Source organism: Physeter macrocephalus, chromosome 11 (genome assembly GCF_002837175.3).
Source record: "Physeter macrocephalus isolate SW-GA chromosome 11, ASM283717v5, whole genome shotgun sequence".
NCBI lineage: Eukaryota > Metazoa > Chordata > Mammalia > Artiodactyla > Physeteridae > Physeter > Physeter macrocephalus.
In genome coordinates, this window is record NC_041224.1 from 57,981,472 (window position 1) to 57,996,566 (window position 15,095).

Consider the following 15,095-nt stretch of genomic DNA (forward strand, 5'->3'; position numbering starts at 1 on the left):
GTTTGGGTTACATGGACATTTCCCAGCTTGATTTGTCTCTCCTGAAAAAAGTTCCTTGGTCAGATATCCATTCCACTCCTTGACTGTCACAATGCGCATTAATATAAAGGCTCTGAGAAGTCCCGTAGCAAAGGGATCTGGTTTACTGTTTCCCAAACTTGTTAGACCACCAAGCCATTCTTTCCCCTTGCAGATTTCGCTTTGGGAAATGTGGCACCAGATGGTCCTTGCGGGGCCTATGGGCTCCTCCTAATGGTGAGGCCACTTTTTCCAGCCTCTCCCAGTCCCCGGGCCCTCCCCCAACCCAGGATCAGATTAGCACAGTCAGAATGCGAGGAGACAGCTCCCCATTCAGTCCCTGAAGTGGTGAAATCTACTCCATTATCCTGCCTGCTGCCCCCTCCTTCCCGGATCACTCAGCTGCTACAATGTGGCACAGTCTCCTTGTGAATGCGACCCCACCCCATCCCCTCCAGACTCTCCTTCCCCCAGTGACCTTTCCACTCAGACAATGTGGGCCCATCTGCACCCTTTCATTTCTCTCCTTCAGCTGCCTAGGGATTTAGGCTGGGGATTTAGGGGGCCAGGTTAGAGACTGGGGGGCCCAGAGAGAGGATGTGACAACTGGCTGAGATTTTGAGGGGTTTGGGGTTGCATCACTGGGGAGGACGGCCAGGGTGTAGAGGGCAGAGATGAGCCGGACAGGAAAGAGACTAGGGGTGCTGAGAGCTGCAGAGGGGTTCTGGAGGGCCCGAGGGAGATGCCCAGAGTGAGGGGAGCACGGGGGAGGGGAGCTGGCGCAGAACTGCCGGGACTGGGCGAGGTAACCTGGGGAGCTAAGCCATCTGCACAGAGGGAGGGAGAATGCAGTGGGCAGGCAGACCTCCCTGGTCCTGCCAAGGAGAGGGGAACCCACCCCCTCCCCAGGCCTCGAAGAGAACGGACCCCCACGGAGAACAAACAGGATTCCAAGCTCCCCCCAGAGCTGGGTGAAGAGACTGGCCCTCCCAGGGGTGGGAGAGGCAGGGGCTGCAGGATGGGGCTCACCCAGGCGGCTCCAGGACACAATGGGGCGCGGGTTGCCCGTGGCGACACACTCGAGCACGGCGGTCTGGTGCACAGTCAGGGTGAGGTTCTCAGGCCCCACGAGGATCGTAGGCTCCTTGTAGGCCCCAGAGCCCGAGCCTGGGAGGAAGATGCCATATTTCTTCACTTCAGCTGGGACCCTTCCCACCTCCTCACCACACCCACCCACCCCCAATACACGGCCTAGGACATGGGGAGTGGGAGACAAGCTCCAGCCCAGAAGGGGGTCCCATGCGTAGAGAGGAGAAGCCAGCGGCCCCAGGACGTTGCTCACACTCCTCTCTCCGGTCAGGCCCCGCAGGGCCTCTAGCGGTGGGAGAGCCACTCTCACCCAACCACCCATAAGCAGAGAGTGGGCTTCCTCAAGGAGAACTGAGCCAGGGAGGGGCCTCGGATGCCTCCTGCACCCTCACCCCGAAAAGCACAGAGCTTTGTGCTCACAAGGTGCTCTGTATGCACTTGGCTGTCCAGGCTCTGGGGCTCAGTTGAAGAGGGACTGACTTGAGGGTGGGGAGAAGAACAGGGCCAAGGACCCTCACCTGACACAGTGAGGCTGGCCCCATGGCTGACCCGGACACTGGCGACATTTGAGGCCACACAGTGGAAGACGCCGCTGTCCTCAGCTTGAAGGCCTGTGATCTGCAGGACCCCCTTGGGCAGCAGTGTGTACCTGGGGCGGGAGGGCACGGTCAACCATAAGCAAGCACAGCACCACTGGCCACAGGGTTACTCAGCATCACGGACAGACACAGCCCAGGACCCAGCCACTATCCCAATGTCACTTTTGTCATCACAGACACACTACGGGACTCTCACAGGTGGATGCACCTGCGATTCCAGCCTTGACAACAATCACACACAGATCTTCGCATGCATTCAAGTGTTGAATCTGCGCCCACAAACCACACAGATACTCAGTCTCAGCAAAGGTGCAGAAACACTACCCTGGAGGCCACAGGCAGGCCTCCTTCAAGGCCCAGACACTGGACTGGCCTGCCTCCTGGTCACCCCTCCACCTTCCCCACCCGGGGCTCACCTCTCATTGTCTGTGTCAATGGGGACTCTGTTCTTCTCCCAGGTGATCAGGGGTTTGGGAAGCCCGTGGATTTGGCACTGGAAGCGGGCCACACCGCCCTCCTCACCCACGGTGGCCTGAGGGTGCACGTGGAAGTCGGACATGGCTGGAGAAAGAAAAGGAAATGTGTATGGGGAAGGCACACTGCTGAGGTGCAGAGGGGACGGGAGAGGGCATGGGGGGCCTCGGGCCTGTGTCCTGGAGCCCTGGAGCTCACCCGGCTCAGGGGGCAGGGTGTCTTCCCCCGAGGTGAGCTGGCAGGTGCAGGGCAACAGCTTGCTGGGGGCACATCAGCACTTACCCTGCCTCCTACTTGTGGGAAACATCTCCCCCTAAGGGATGGTATAGGCCGGGCTGGGACACTTTGAGAAAGGTCTGGACAAATTCTTGGATGATAAACCTCTAACTCGGAAATCTTGGGCTGTGGACCCACGAAGGCCAGTCAGAGAAAAGCCTTGCTCCCAAGGCCTGCTCCCCACTTTTACAGCTGCTTTCGGATTTATTTTTATAAACTCCCTGTAAGGTATGCAAGTGCTAAGTATTATGCTGTACATTTTACAGAATAGGAAACAGAGAGGGGAAGCGATTAGTCCAGTGTCACCCAGCAGGGACACTGCTCGTTAGAGCCTGGTTACCAGCACCCAGTGGCTTTCTTCGCCCTTCATCATCGCCCCCTTATCCCCAGTTCTTCTGCAGCTTCTCAATGTACCCCAAGAAGGTGGTATACCATCCAAGGTGACAAGCCTCTCAGAAGACAGTCAGACCTACCAATCTACATTTCAATGTGTCATAAATATTCAGGGGCCGCCTCCCCACCTTTTGGGGATCTGGACTAACTGCTTGAGCTCTGATCATGGGAGGGGCCGTGGTGCACGCCCCCCACCCCCTTTTAGGCTGGTGAAGTGTTCCTGCCCACCCTCACTCCCATCCATCCCTACTCCCCAACCTGTAAAGCCCAGGGAAGGGGCCCCTCCCACATGGGTTCCCAGCTTCAGCACCAGGGCTGTGATTTCATTAAAATCCACTTTGCTTCAAGTGCGGGAAGGAGGCTCACCATCTGTCCAGGCAGGCAGCCCCTCCCCTCCAACACTCCATCAACTGGGACAGTTGTCCCCTCCCAGAAGGAGCCCTCCCTCTCCCCACAGCAGCAGGGACACTGGAGCTTGTCCTGGCTCCTGCTCCTGGCTCCCTGGTGCGGGTGGGCACACCCCGTCTCAGGCCCCCTCAATCCACCGGTCTGTTCAGGACTCCAGGGCAGCTCAGAAAGGCCAAGCCTTTGTGCCCTTCTTCCCAGAGTCTCTGGGGGCTGACTCTTTTGTGGCACATTTTCCATCTCATTTGCATGTGGTTCATTAAATATAAACATGCATAAAAATCCCCAGCCCAGCCTCCTCCTCTTTCAGGGCCTCCTGGGAGTAAGGCTGATGGGTGTGAGCGCCTCCTTGCACGTGTGTGCAGAGCTGTGCTCGCCAGGAGGACATGGCTGCCTCTGTGTATGTGGTGTGAGTGTCCAGGCTGGATGTGAATCGGGGGGGTATCCCTCAGCTCCTGTGGCTGGTGTGTGATTCTGGTTCTGTGTAGGTAATCAATCACACATGTCCCTGTGTAGGTATAGGCCTTACAAAGGGCACCTTGGGGCCCTAGGGGCAGGAGATGGGGCAAGTGCCCCAGCTGGTGTCCCCATCAGGCTCAGTGAGATGATCCCCACGGAGCACTGTGAGGTCAGCCTGCCCAGTCTCAGGCCAAAGGCTGTGTTTGGCCAAGGGCCTGCAGGTCAGCCCAGAGGTTTGGGGCAGGGGGCTGAGGCACTGGTAGGGCCCCTCTACTGCTTCCAGGCCTCAGCCTCTAGGAGGGCAGGGCTGGAGGCAGGCCTAGTGAGCGAAGAGGGCACCCCGGCTCCTGGGTCAGCTGTCTATGCCCCCCCCCCACCGACCCAGCCCTGCCCTTCAGGAGCTGGGGAGCTGCCTGCCCCCTCCTCACTCCAGCTGGAGAGGAGCTTGCAGCCCCCCAGGGACTTGGGGCGGGGACTAATGGCTCTGCTGACTACAGATGCCTCCTCATTAAGGAACCCGAATCCTTTTGTGTTTGTAGCCCCCATTCTGGGCTCCCTGGAGGCTCCTAGAGCTAGGAGCTGGCCTGAGGAGAGATGCAAGGGAAAGGGCTGCTTCTCATCAGGGAGCTCTGGATGGAGAATGTTTGGCCTCTAGCTTCTTTCTCCCCCTAAAACTAAACAATGAAAAAGCATGGGTTGAATGTGATGCTGCAGAGGAATGCTGGAGCAGGAAGGGGTGGTAGTTAAGGAGCCAGTCTGATCATCTTCACACTGTACAACAGAGTCCGAGGGGTCCCCAGGGGCCCCTGGGATGCAGCTGGGGCCCCTCCCCACCTAGGGCTTCACATCTCCCCTCCATCAGAGCAGCACCTTGCTAAACCTCTCTAGCTTGACTTAATTGCAGTTCTGCCAAACATTTCATTTGAATGGTAGCTTTGCTTTTTTTTTTTTTTTTTTTTTTGTGGTATGCGGGCCTCCCTCTGTTGTGGCCTCTCCCGCTGCGGAGCGCAGGCTCTGGACGCGCAGGCTCAGCGGCCATGGCTCACGGGCCCAGCCGCTCCGCGGCATGTGGGATCCTCCCAGACCGGGGCGCGAACCCGGTTCCCCTGCATCGGCAGGCGGACGCGCAACCACTGCGCCACCAGGGAAGCCCCTAGCTTTGCTTTTAAAAGTGCTTGAAAACCACTCATCTAAAGCCAACACATTCATTTTATGAAGGGGAAACTGAGAACCAGGCCCAGTTGGTGGCTCTACTGGTCCCAAATCAGAAGTTCCATGCCCCAAGCCCTCTGCTGGGGTGTCCCCAGCAAATTTTTCACTCTCCAAGGACTGGTGACCCCAGGGCAGACTGCAGGCTGGGCCAGCCTCTTCTCACTGGCTGCGAGTTGGCACTGTGTTACAAGTTGCAGGGACGACAGTGAGCCCCCCAAGACAGTTCCTCAGTCCCATCCCTTGGAGCCCAGCTGGTTACGCAGTGTGGTCGGGGGAGGTGGTGCAACAGGAGGGTGTGGTCCTCTTTATCTGAGGCTCCTTCTTCCCACCCCTACTCAAGCCTTGTGTCAGCCCTGTATATCCCTTCGGTGTCCTGGGGGATTGCAGTGAGACGGTGGGCAGGCAGTGTCAGGGTATAAAAGGGAAGAACAAACCTGACTCCATGTTGGATCTGTTTCTTTTTCTTTAACCTTTGTATTCTATTGCTTTTGCTACAAGTTAATCGCTAAAGGGATGTTGCCTAGAGCTTAAAGTATACATGATGGCCCATCTCTGGGAACCCTGCCTCCCATAATAGGAGTGCTGGTCTTTTCCTCCACAGATGAAGTGGTGAACAGGTACTCTGCAGGGCCTCCCACCTCAGACTCCTGCCGCCTTCCTGTACAGGCCTTTGTCCACACTCAGCTGAGCTCACTCTGAGTTCGTCCACTCACTCCGAGTTCACTGCTGACTTCTTTAGGAAGTCAGGGGAGAAAGTTTCTCAGGGCCACTTAGATCTCCGATCTCTCAGAGGGGGAACACGTTTGGTTTACATGTCTGTTTTGCACCGGCTTGTATGAGCAGGCCATGGAGCCAGCTGTCCCTCATCGTGTCTCTCTGGGAGAGGGTCCCGGGGCAACCATGAGGATGTGTAGCTGAGGACTGGACCTCAGAAAATGCTGACCCCTGAGCAAGTCATCCTGGAGGCCACTGTGTGGTCGACAGTGGTGGGCACAGTGGCTGGAGGCACTATTTGTTAATAGTTTTTTATTATTATTATTTTTAAATTTTATTTATTTTATTTATTTTTGGCTGCGTTGGGTCTTCGTTGCTGCACACGGGCTTTCTCTAGTTGCGGCGAGCGGGGGCTACTCTTTGTTGCAGTGCGCGGGCTTCTCATTGTGGTGGCTTCTCTTGCTGCAGAGCATGGGCTCTAGGCGCGTGGGCTCAGTAGTTGTGGCACCCGGGCTCAGTAGTTGTGGCTCACGGGCTCTAGAGCGCAGGCTCAGTAGTTGTGGCGCACGGACTTAGTTGCTCCGTGGCATGTGGGATCTTCCGGGACCAGGGCTCGAACCCGTGTCCCCTGCATTGGCAGGCGGGTTCTTAACCACTGTGGAGGCACTATTTGTGGCCGATGTGGGTAGCACTGTGTATGGGGCTGGTGGACATGTAGGTGGTGCTGTGGCTTGCGGCTAACGATGCTTTATCTTCCTGCTCACACCTTTTGGTCAGGTAGGCGCCGTTTCGGGTTCCTCACTTCAAGCTGGGTTATGGGAGGGGGTCGTGTTGGGACGCCCCTCCTGTGTGAGGACCAGAGAGAGTGACAGGGAGGACAGAGGCCTGCTTGGGGGTCATTATGGAGAAAGGAAGAAAAAAGCACCTTTGTCCTCAAACAGTCTGAGAAGGAATCTCCCAGCCGCTCCGTCCCCGCCAGGGGTACAGCTAGGCCGTGGGGAAAGAGGGTTCACAGAGACAGCCCAGCAACCCACCGGGCTGGAAGGGAACAGAAACCAGCAGGAAATGGCTCCTGGACACCCCTATAAATCACCCGAGGGGAGGGGAGTCTCCTGAGAGCCAGATCTAGAGCGGCTCAGGGAGGGGAGGGGGACTTTCCTCCTGGTCCACGACCTCTGGCGAGGTCAGGCCTGGATCTGATTAGACAGGCTCCAAGGGGACGCTGAGGGGGCAGGAAGGGTCGGGGCAGAGTGCTGGGAAGGAAGCCGGCAGCATACCCCAAGCCCAGCCTCCAACCCTTTGGCTACAGCCAGACTCCTATCTGGTGTGTGATGACAAAGAGATCAGCGGGCTTGTTGGGATGGAGAGTTCAAAACACAGCCTTTGCAGAAGCCAGTGGCACTGGGGGTCTGAGGCACCGACTGCCCCCACTCATACCGCCATCCAAGAGGAATAACCACGACCTACAGACTCTTCCAAAGGCCATCCAAAGTCCCCTTCCTTGTCTCCATCCCTGCCAAGGACCAGGGACACCCCGAATGCCCTGCTCCTCCTCATGCAGCTCAGATGACTGTAATGTTTTTCCTTATACCAGAGGTACAGCTGAATCCCATATGCTTCCACCCAATGCCCCAACTTTCCCCTTGAGAATCCCATTTTTTAATAAAGTAAGTAGCCAGCTATTAAGCACTTGAAATGTGACCAGTCCAGACTGAGTTGGGCTGTTAAGTGTAAAATACACAGTGGATTTTGAAGATTTAGTACAAAATAAAAAGACACTAAGCATTGGGGAAATGCAAATCAAAACCATAATGAAAAAAAAAAACCATAATGAGATGCCACCTCACACCCATTGGGATGGCTACTATCAGAGCAATAACAAAAAACAACAGAAAATAGCAAGTGTTGACAAGCATGTGGAGAAATTGGAACCCTTATGCACTGTTGGTGGGAATGTAAATTGGTGCAGCCACTATGGAGAACAGTATGGAGGTTCCTCAAAAACTTAAAAATAGAACAACCATACAATCCAGCAATTCCACTTCTGGGTATATACCCACAAGAATAAAGGGTCTCGAAGAGATATTTGTACAGCCACATTCATAGCAGCCTTATTCACAATAGCTAAAAGGTGAAAGCAGTCCAAGTGTCCATCAACAGGTGAATGGATAAATGTGTTTATACATACAATGGAATATTACTCAGACTTAAAAAGGAAGGAAATTCTGACACATGCTACAATGTGGATGAACTTTAAGGACATTATGCTAAGTGAAATAAGCCAGTCACAGAAAGACAAATACTGTATGATTCCACTTATATGAGGTACCTAGAGTAGGCAGATTCATAAAGACATAAAATAGAATGGTGGTTGCCACAGGCTGGTGGGGAGAGAGGAATAGGGAGTTACTGTTTAACGGGAATAGAGTTTCACTTTTGGGAGATGAAAAGAATTCTGGAGATGGATGGTGGTGACGGTTTGCACAATAATATGAAGGTACTTAATGCCACTGAACTGCACACTTAAAAATGGTTAAGACAAAAAAAAAATGGTTAAGACACTAAACTTTACGTTATGTGTATTTTACCACAATTTAAAAGTTGGAGGGACTTCCCGGGTGGTCCAGTGGTTAAGAATCCACCTTCCAATGCAGGGGACGCAGGTTCAATCCCTGGTCAGGGAACCAAGATCCCACATGCCGCGGGGCAACTGAGCCGGTGAGCTGCAACTACTGAGCCCACGCACCACAACTAGAGAGCCCACATGCCACAAACTACAGAGCCCACGCACTCTGGAGCCCACATGCCACAACTAGAGAGAAGTCTGTGCACTGCAAGGAAGAGCCTGTGCGCCGCAATGAAAGATCCTGGTGCCACAACTAAGACCCAATGCAGCCAAAAATAAATGAATAAATATTTTTTTAAAGTTGGAAAAATAATAATTTTAATTGATGATAATAATTAATAATTTAAAATACTGATAACAAGCTGAAGTGATAATATTTTGGATTTTAAAGACAGTTCAGAAAATGTAAAAAAGTATTAATAATTTTAAAATAATGATTATATGTTGGAATAATATTTTGTATATATTAAGTAAAATAAAGTTTATTATTAAAATTAACTTCACCTGTTTCTTTTTTTTTTACTTTTTTTTGTAAATGTGACTATTAGAAAACTGAAAGTTACCTATGTGGTTTGCGTTATACTCCCGTTGGACAGTGCTGCTCTAGAAGACACAACCAATTTTGTTCTTCACACAACAGATCTTCAAATACTTGAGGTCTGGGTTGTTCCCTGAGAAGCATCTTCTGAGGGGAAACACCCTTAATTCCTTCAGCCACTTGTGATGTGAAATGATGTTCAGATGTCTTGAGCCTGAAGACCCTGGGTATGGTATGAACCCAAAGGGCCTTACACCAGCAGGGGACTTGGAGCAGATTTCAGCCATCACCTGTAGTGAGCATCCTTGTGTTGTCCAATATGACAGCCACTAGCTACATGTGGCCACTTAAATTAAAATTAAATTAAAAATTCAGTTCCTCTGGCTCACTAGCTATCTTTCAAGTGTTCAATAGCCACAAGTGGCTGTAGGCTACTTTATAGGACAGCACCAATAACATACTTACATCATCACAGAAAATCCTTTTGGACAGCACTGGTCCACACCCAAGGCAAGGCCTCAGACCCCAGCAGCTTTCTGTCCTGCTCCCTCTCTCTTGCTGCCCCACCAGAAAGCCCCCTTTCTTCTCCATCTTCATGACTAGCCCAGCTTTGCTCCTGCCAGATCCCTCCTCTCCTGGCCACATGGACTCAGAGACTGCTGACAAGGCCCGCATTTGAATGCATCCTAAGGCTGTCACACTGCATGGCAGAGAAGGCCTCACACAGCACAATTTCTACTTCTAGTGGGGAAATACTTGCTGAGAGCATTTTGAGGGAGCAATGCAGTGAAGAAGTTAATGGTACAGGCTCTGGAATCAGACAGAACTGGGTACAAAACTCACCTCCGCCACTCTTAGCTCTGTGACCTTGGGTAAGTTAGTCTCTCAGAACCTCTATTTTTCTCATTTATAAAATAGGGATGACAATAGCTCATGTTGCTAGAGCTGCTGCACTGGTGGGAATCAATGAGATTTATTTGTAAAGTGCTTGGCACAGTCCTTGAAAAATAGCAAATACTTGCCAGTGATTGTTGAGGGAAAATAGTAGAATCTTGAGTTAAAAGGTGCTGAGAGGTTATGGAAGAGCATGGTAGGATTGGGGGTGGGTGGCCATCTACTCCAAGAGGGTAGCCATATTCCCCTGGAGAGGCAAAAGCTCAGAGAGCTAGTGGCAGAGCCCTCTGGAGGACTGAGTAAAGACAGAATTTGCAAGGCCTGAATGGTGAGAGGGTCAGTGCAGGGGGAAGGGGGCAGCCCGGTATAAACCAGAGCTTGGCTTCTATTTCACTTCTGCCTGGGGGCTTCACAGAGGCCCCAGTAGGTGAGCTGTCAGTTGGAAGAAGCCATTGGGTAATTGAGGCCTTGATTTCTCTAGTAAAATGTTTATGAAGCCCATAAACTCATGCCTTTATTGGCCAGGCTCATTCCAGGGGATGGATGTGGCTCTCCACGGTGTAGTTAAAGCACCTGCTGAACTCAGGCACCCAACGGCTACTCTGGCCTCCGCCCAGACCCACCAGGCAGAGTGACTCCTGGAGGGTGAGGAGGCCAGCCAAGTCCACATGCTCTTTAAACTCCACAAAGCCCTTGTAAATGTCCTCTCTAAATGTGCATGGGAAGGAGAGAGGGGACGGCAGAGAACCCTGAGTCCTGGGGAGGCGGGCAAATTTCCACAGTCCCGGTGGGATATTGGTTTTGTCATCAGGGTTCTCTGGGCCAGGCTTACCCTCTCCAACACTCTGTCCCAGTCTCCCCAGTATCTGGGTCCCCACCTTGCCCATGACTTTGGCTCTGTTAGGGAAGATCCCCTACATTGATTGGCTGATGACATTTGGAGGGGAGGAAAGTATGAACTTAGCAGACCTGTATTTACTTCCCTGGCTCTCCAAAGGGAAGTCTGAGAGTTGAATTAAGGTTCTGCATCCAAAGAGTAGGTGTTTTTTGCCGGGGGCGGGAGGGAGGCACTGTGTGGGGTTTGGGTGTTGGATGGGTGTGGGTGGATGGTGTCTGGAGCTTACAAACAGCCCCAGAAGACAGCAATGGCTCAGAGGCCCTGCTCAGCTTTGCTGGGGGTGATTGATTCATCTGGGCCTTTGCCTGGTGACCCTGCTCTGAGAAGCCTCTGGTACCTTTTGTCTGCCTCTTCAAGCCCCTTACCCCCTGCCTTGGGCCTCCGAACCCCAGCCCCTCCCTCCCACCCTCCCACACCACCACCAGCTCACCACTCCCCGCCCCCCCCCAATTCTAACACAAAAGGCAACTTTGTCTTTCAAGTCAGCAGCCATAAATCCACGTCTCTCCCCTCCCTCCTGGCAGCCACCTCTGACAAATGGGGGGGGGAGGTGGGGGACAGTGGGGGGCCAGACTCAGCTTGGGAAAGTCCTTGCATCCAGCTGTTGGCCCACTGTAGGCTGGTGAGCATCGAACCTTTATGGTCTGATCTTCGATTCCAACGGATGGTAAGACCCAAGGCACAGCTGCAGGAGGGGCAATCTGGGGCTCTCCGCAGCCTCTGGGCTGGGCTTTTACAACCCAAGGAGAATAAAACCTCTCAAAGCCATACTTTTAATTATTCAGCCCACAATTCAGAGGCTCCGGTTCTTCCTCCGGATCAAGTCGTGTGCTCCCCTTCCCTCCCCTGCCTCCAGCCCACCGTGGAGGGACTGAAGTGTGCCTGGGGGAGAGTGTGCTGTGGGACACAGGTGGTGTGCCTGCCCAATGCGGCATACTGGATGTGCCACTGGGTGGGTGTGCCCTGCTGCTTTTAGTGTGGACCCTACACATTCAGGGGAGGGGAAAGGGGGAGGAGTATCACCTACCCCATGTGACCACCCTACCTCCCCCACTACTAGGTTTTCAAAAGCAGTCCCAACTTCAAATATTTCGCCCTAGTTTTCATCCCACGTATCAGGTAATGAGTCAGAGGATGTGTCCTGGTTTGGGAAATACAGTCCTCTGTCCTATTTACACAGCACACCCACTGAATCAACTCTAAGCGTTCATTCAACAGATACTTACTGACTGCTAATGTGTTCGAGACAATGTTCTGGCACTCCTGGAGTAAATTCCCTTCATCCCACAGGCCCTGTCCTTAAGTTTTCCACCCAAGCTCCTAGAAATATCAGAAAGGTGAAAGCACCAGAGCCAGGGTCTTAGGTACTATCATAGTAATGTGGTACTGAAAAACAGAAACCTGCAGAAGCCATGATGGGCAAAGGTAAGGTATTATATCAGTATAACCCTGAGAGGTAGGGATTACTAGCTTTTCTGAGATGCAGAAAGGTTAAGTAACTTGCCGAAGGTCACACAGCCATTTAATGATGATCACACATTAACATTTAATGATGCTAAAGCAGACATTTGAACTTAGAGTGGTCTAACTCTAAATCCAGTGCTCTTTCCCTGCATCACAGCTGTGAGACACACACACACTCAAATGCTGCTCAAACATGACTAACCATACCTGCCAACACTGGCACAGAAAATCACAGAGGCACACAACATCCTACACCCTTAAAAGCACCATGCCTACGCACTTTCAGAGACACCCGTGACACAGCAGGCTTCACTTTAACTGAATTCCCCCAGGGTTTGAGGCAGGTTTCATAGCGTGTAACTAATGCAGATAAGCACCATGATAAGATGGTGTTATTAGTGCACTAGTGGTCACTGAGCCCACACGTTTCCTAAATTCTATTAACACAGGTAAATAAACAACCCAGACGCTAGTCCCCAGGTAGCTCTTCCATAAGCATTTCCAAATCAGCAAACCGGGAAACCAAGCTGCAAAGATGGGGCCTGCAAGGTTACTCCTGTCACCTGTTGGGCCTTATAAAATAGAGGAGTAGTTTATTTTCCTGGTTTTGCAGGGGGAGGACAAAGCATTGTGAGATGCTAGCAGCTTCCATGGGGTGAGTGGGGGTAGGGGGCGGGGAGACGGAAGGTGGATGTGTTAAAGGGAAGGGTAGCTGTGACTGACTCAGTCCTTTTAATAACTGGATCTTGATAAAGCCAAAGCCCCTCTCTGGGCCTCTGTTTCCTCCTCTGTAAAATGGGGGAGTTGAGTTGGACAAGTTATAAAGTCTCATCCGGTTGTAGCCTTTGAGGCACATGTGCTTCCAGGTACCAGCCAAGGGTGCAGCGTCAGGGGCTGGGAGTCGACTTGGGAATCTCTCTCTGCCTTAGACTTGAAAATGTCCAGGCCCAGCAGAGCCCCTCTCCATAGACTGCATGTCTCCGCCCATGTCAAGGTCACCAATCTTCCTTATGTAAACCTGCCCGGGCTCACAACATCCTTAACTTCCGTCATTCTGGTCAGGATACCGGATCTCCCTCACCTCCCGGAAGGGCGTCTGGTTAGGGGGCCCAGGCTGGAGCTATTAAGTAAATTGCTTTCACATGACCATGAGGACCACTCAACAAAAACACATACTTCCCCCAAATTTCCAGAGCCATATATTAGGATTTGTAGGGACTAATATAGCAGGCATTAGGTAATGGAGAGGTGACCTGGGATCATGCCTGGCTCTATCACAGATTCTCTATGTGACCTTTCAATTCCAACCCTAGATTTCTCATCTGTAAAATAGAGGAGTGGAGGAGGACAGACAAGAGAATCTCTAAGGTCCATACCATTAAGAGTCTAGGATAACACTAGGTAAAATCGTCTCTCTCCACCCATGAAAGGACCCTCTCCTATTCTCAAACCTTGATCTGATGCTGTATTTACCTCTCATGGCTCTACAGGACCTCTGGCTGCTCAGCACTGAACCCCGATAGTTTAAGGCCTGCAGATGCTCCACCCCAACAGCACTCCAGAAGAAGCCTTATCAGTTTGGGGGAAGAGGGAGGCCTACATTCCATGGGAGGATCATGAACCTTCTTGGTTGGTTAGGGCTACCAACTCTTGGAAGTACTTATTTGGGAAACTCCACTTGCTGCCTTCTAGTTGTCGGAGGTCTCCTAAAGCCCTAGGAATCGTCTGTAGAGGGTTTCAAAAGCTTTCCCTGAGATTTTTTGATGATGGCCCTTCTGACCAGTGTGAAGTGATACCTCACTGTAGTTTTGATTTGCATTTCTGATAATTAGTGATGTTGAACATCTTTTCATCGGCCTCTTGGCCATCTGTATGTCTTCTTTGGTGAAATGTCTATTTGGGTCTTCCACCCATTTTTTGATTGGGTTGTTTTTTTTGATATTGAGCTGTTTGTGTGTTTTGGAGATTAATCCTTTGTCTGTTGCTTCATTTGCAAATATTTTCTCCCATTCTGAGGGTTGTCTTTTTTGTCTTGTCTATGGTTTCCTTCCCTGTGCAAAAGCTTTTAAGTTTAATTAGGTCCCATTTGCTTATTTTTGTTTTTATTTTCATTACTCTAGGCGGTGGGTCATAAAAGATCTTGCTGTGATTTATGACTTAGCCATAAAAAGGAACGAAATTGGGTCATTTGTAGAGATGTGGATGGACCTAGATTCTGTCATACAGAGTGAAGTCAGGAAGAGAAAAACAAATATTGCATATTAACACATGTATGTGGAATCTAGAAAAATAGTACAGATGAACCTATTTCCAGGGCAGGAATAGAGATGCAGATGTAGAGAACAGACTTGTGGACACACACAGCGGGGGAAGGAGAGGGTGGGATGAATTGGGAGATTAGGTTTGACATAAATACACTACCATGTGTAAAACAGACAGCTAGTGGGAACCTGCTGTAGAGCTCAGGGAGCTCAGCTCGGTGCTCTGTGATGACCTAGATGGGTGAAATGGAGTTGGAGGGGGGAGGGAGGTCCAAGAGGGAGGGGATCTAGGTATACATATAGCTGATTCACTTCATTGTACAGCAGAAACTCACACAACACTGTAAAGCCGTTATACTCCAATTAAAAAAAGAGCTTTCCACAGGGAGATCACCTCTGTGCTTTGTGACCACCTGCAGGGGTGGGATAGGGAGGGTTGGGAGGGAGGGTGACGCAAGAGGGAAGAGATATGGGAACATATGTATATGTATAACTGATTCACTTTGTTGTAAAGCAGCAGAAACTAACACACCATTGTAAAACAGTTATACTCCAATAAAGATGTTAAAAAAAAAAAAAAGAGCTTTCCCTTAAATTCAAAGAAATCACCACACCCACCCCTAACCTCTTCCTGTGCCTCTTATTTACTTTTTTTTTTTTTTTCTTTTTTTGCGGTACGCGGGCCTCTCACTGCTGTGGCCTCTCCCGTTGCGGAGCACAGGCTCCGGACGCGCAGGCTCAGCGGCCATGGCTCACGGTCCCAGCCGCTCCGCGG

At 51.5% G+C, this 15,095-nt stretch overlaps 1 protein-coding gene across 1 annotated transcript in view; it reads right to left on the reverse strand.

Annotated features, from left to right (window-relative positions):
• Nucleotides 1–15,095, reverse strand: part of IGDCC3 (immunoglobulin superfamily DCC subclass member 3) — a 42,439-nt gene that overhangs the window by 5,252 nt on the left and 22,092 nt on the right. The window contains exons 3-5 of the mRNA XM_024128937.2: nucleotides 2,123–2,267; nucleotides 1,626–1,756; nucleotides 1,048–1,185 (exon numbers count right to left, since the gene is read on the reverse strand). Coding sequence (XP_023984705.1) covers nucleotides 1,048–1,185; nucleotides 1,626–1,756; nucleotides 2,123–2,267 — 414 coding nt within the window. The remainder of the gene's footprint in view (nucleotides 1–1,047; nucleotides 1,186–1,625; nucleotides 1,757–2,122; nucleotides 2,268–15,095) is intronic.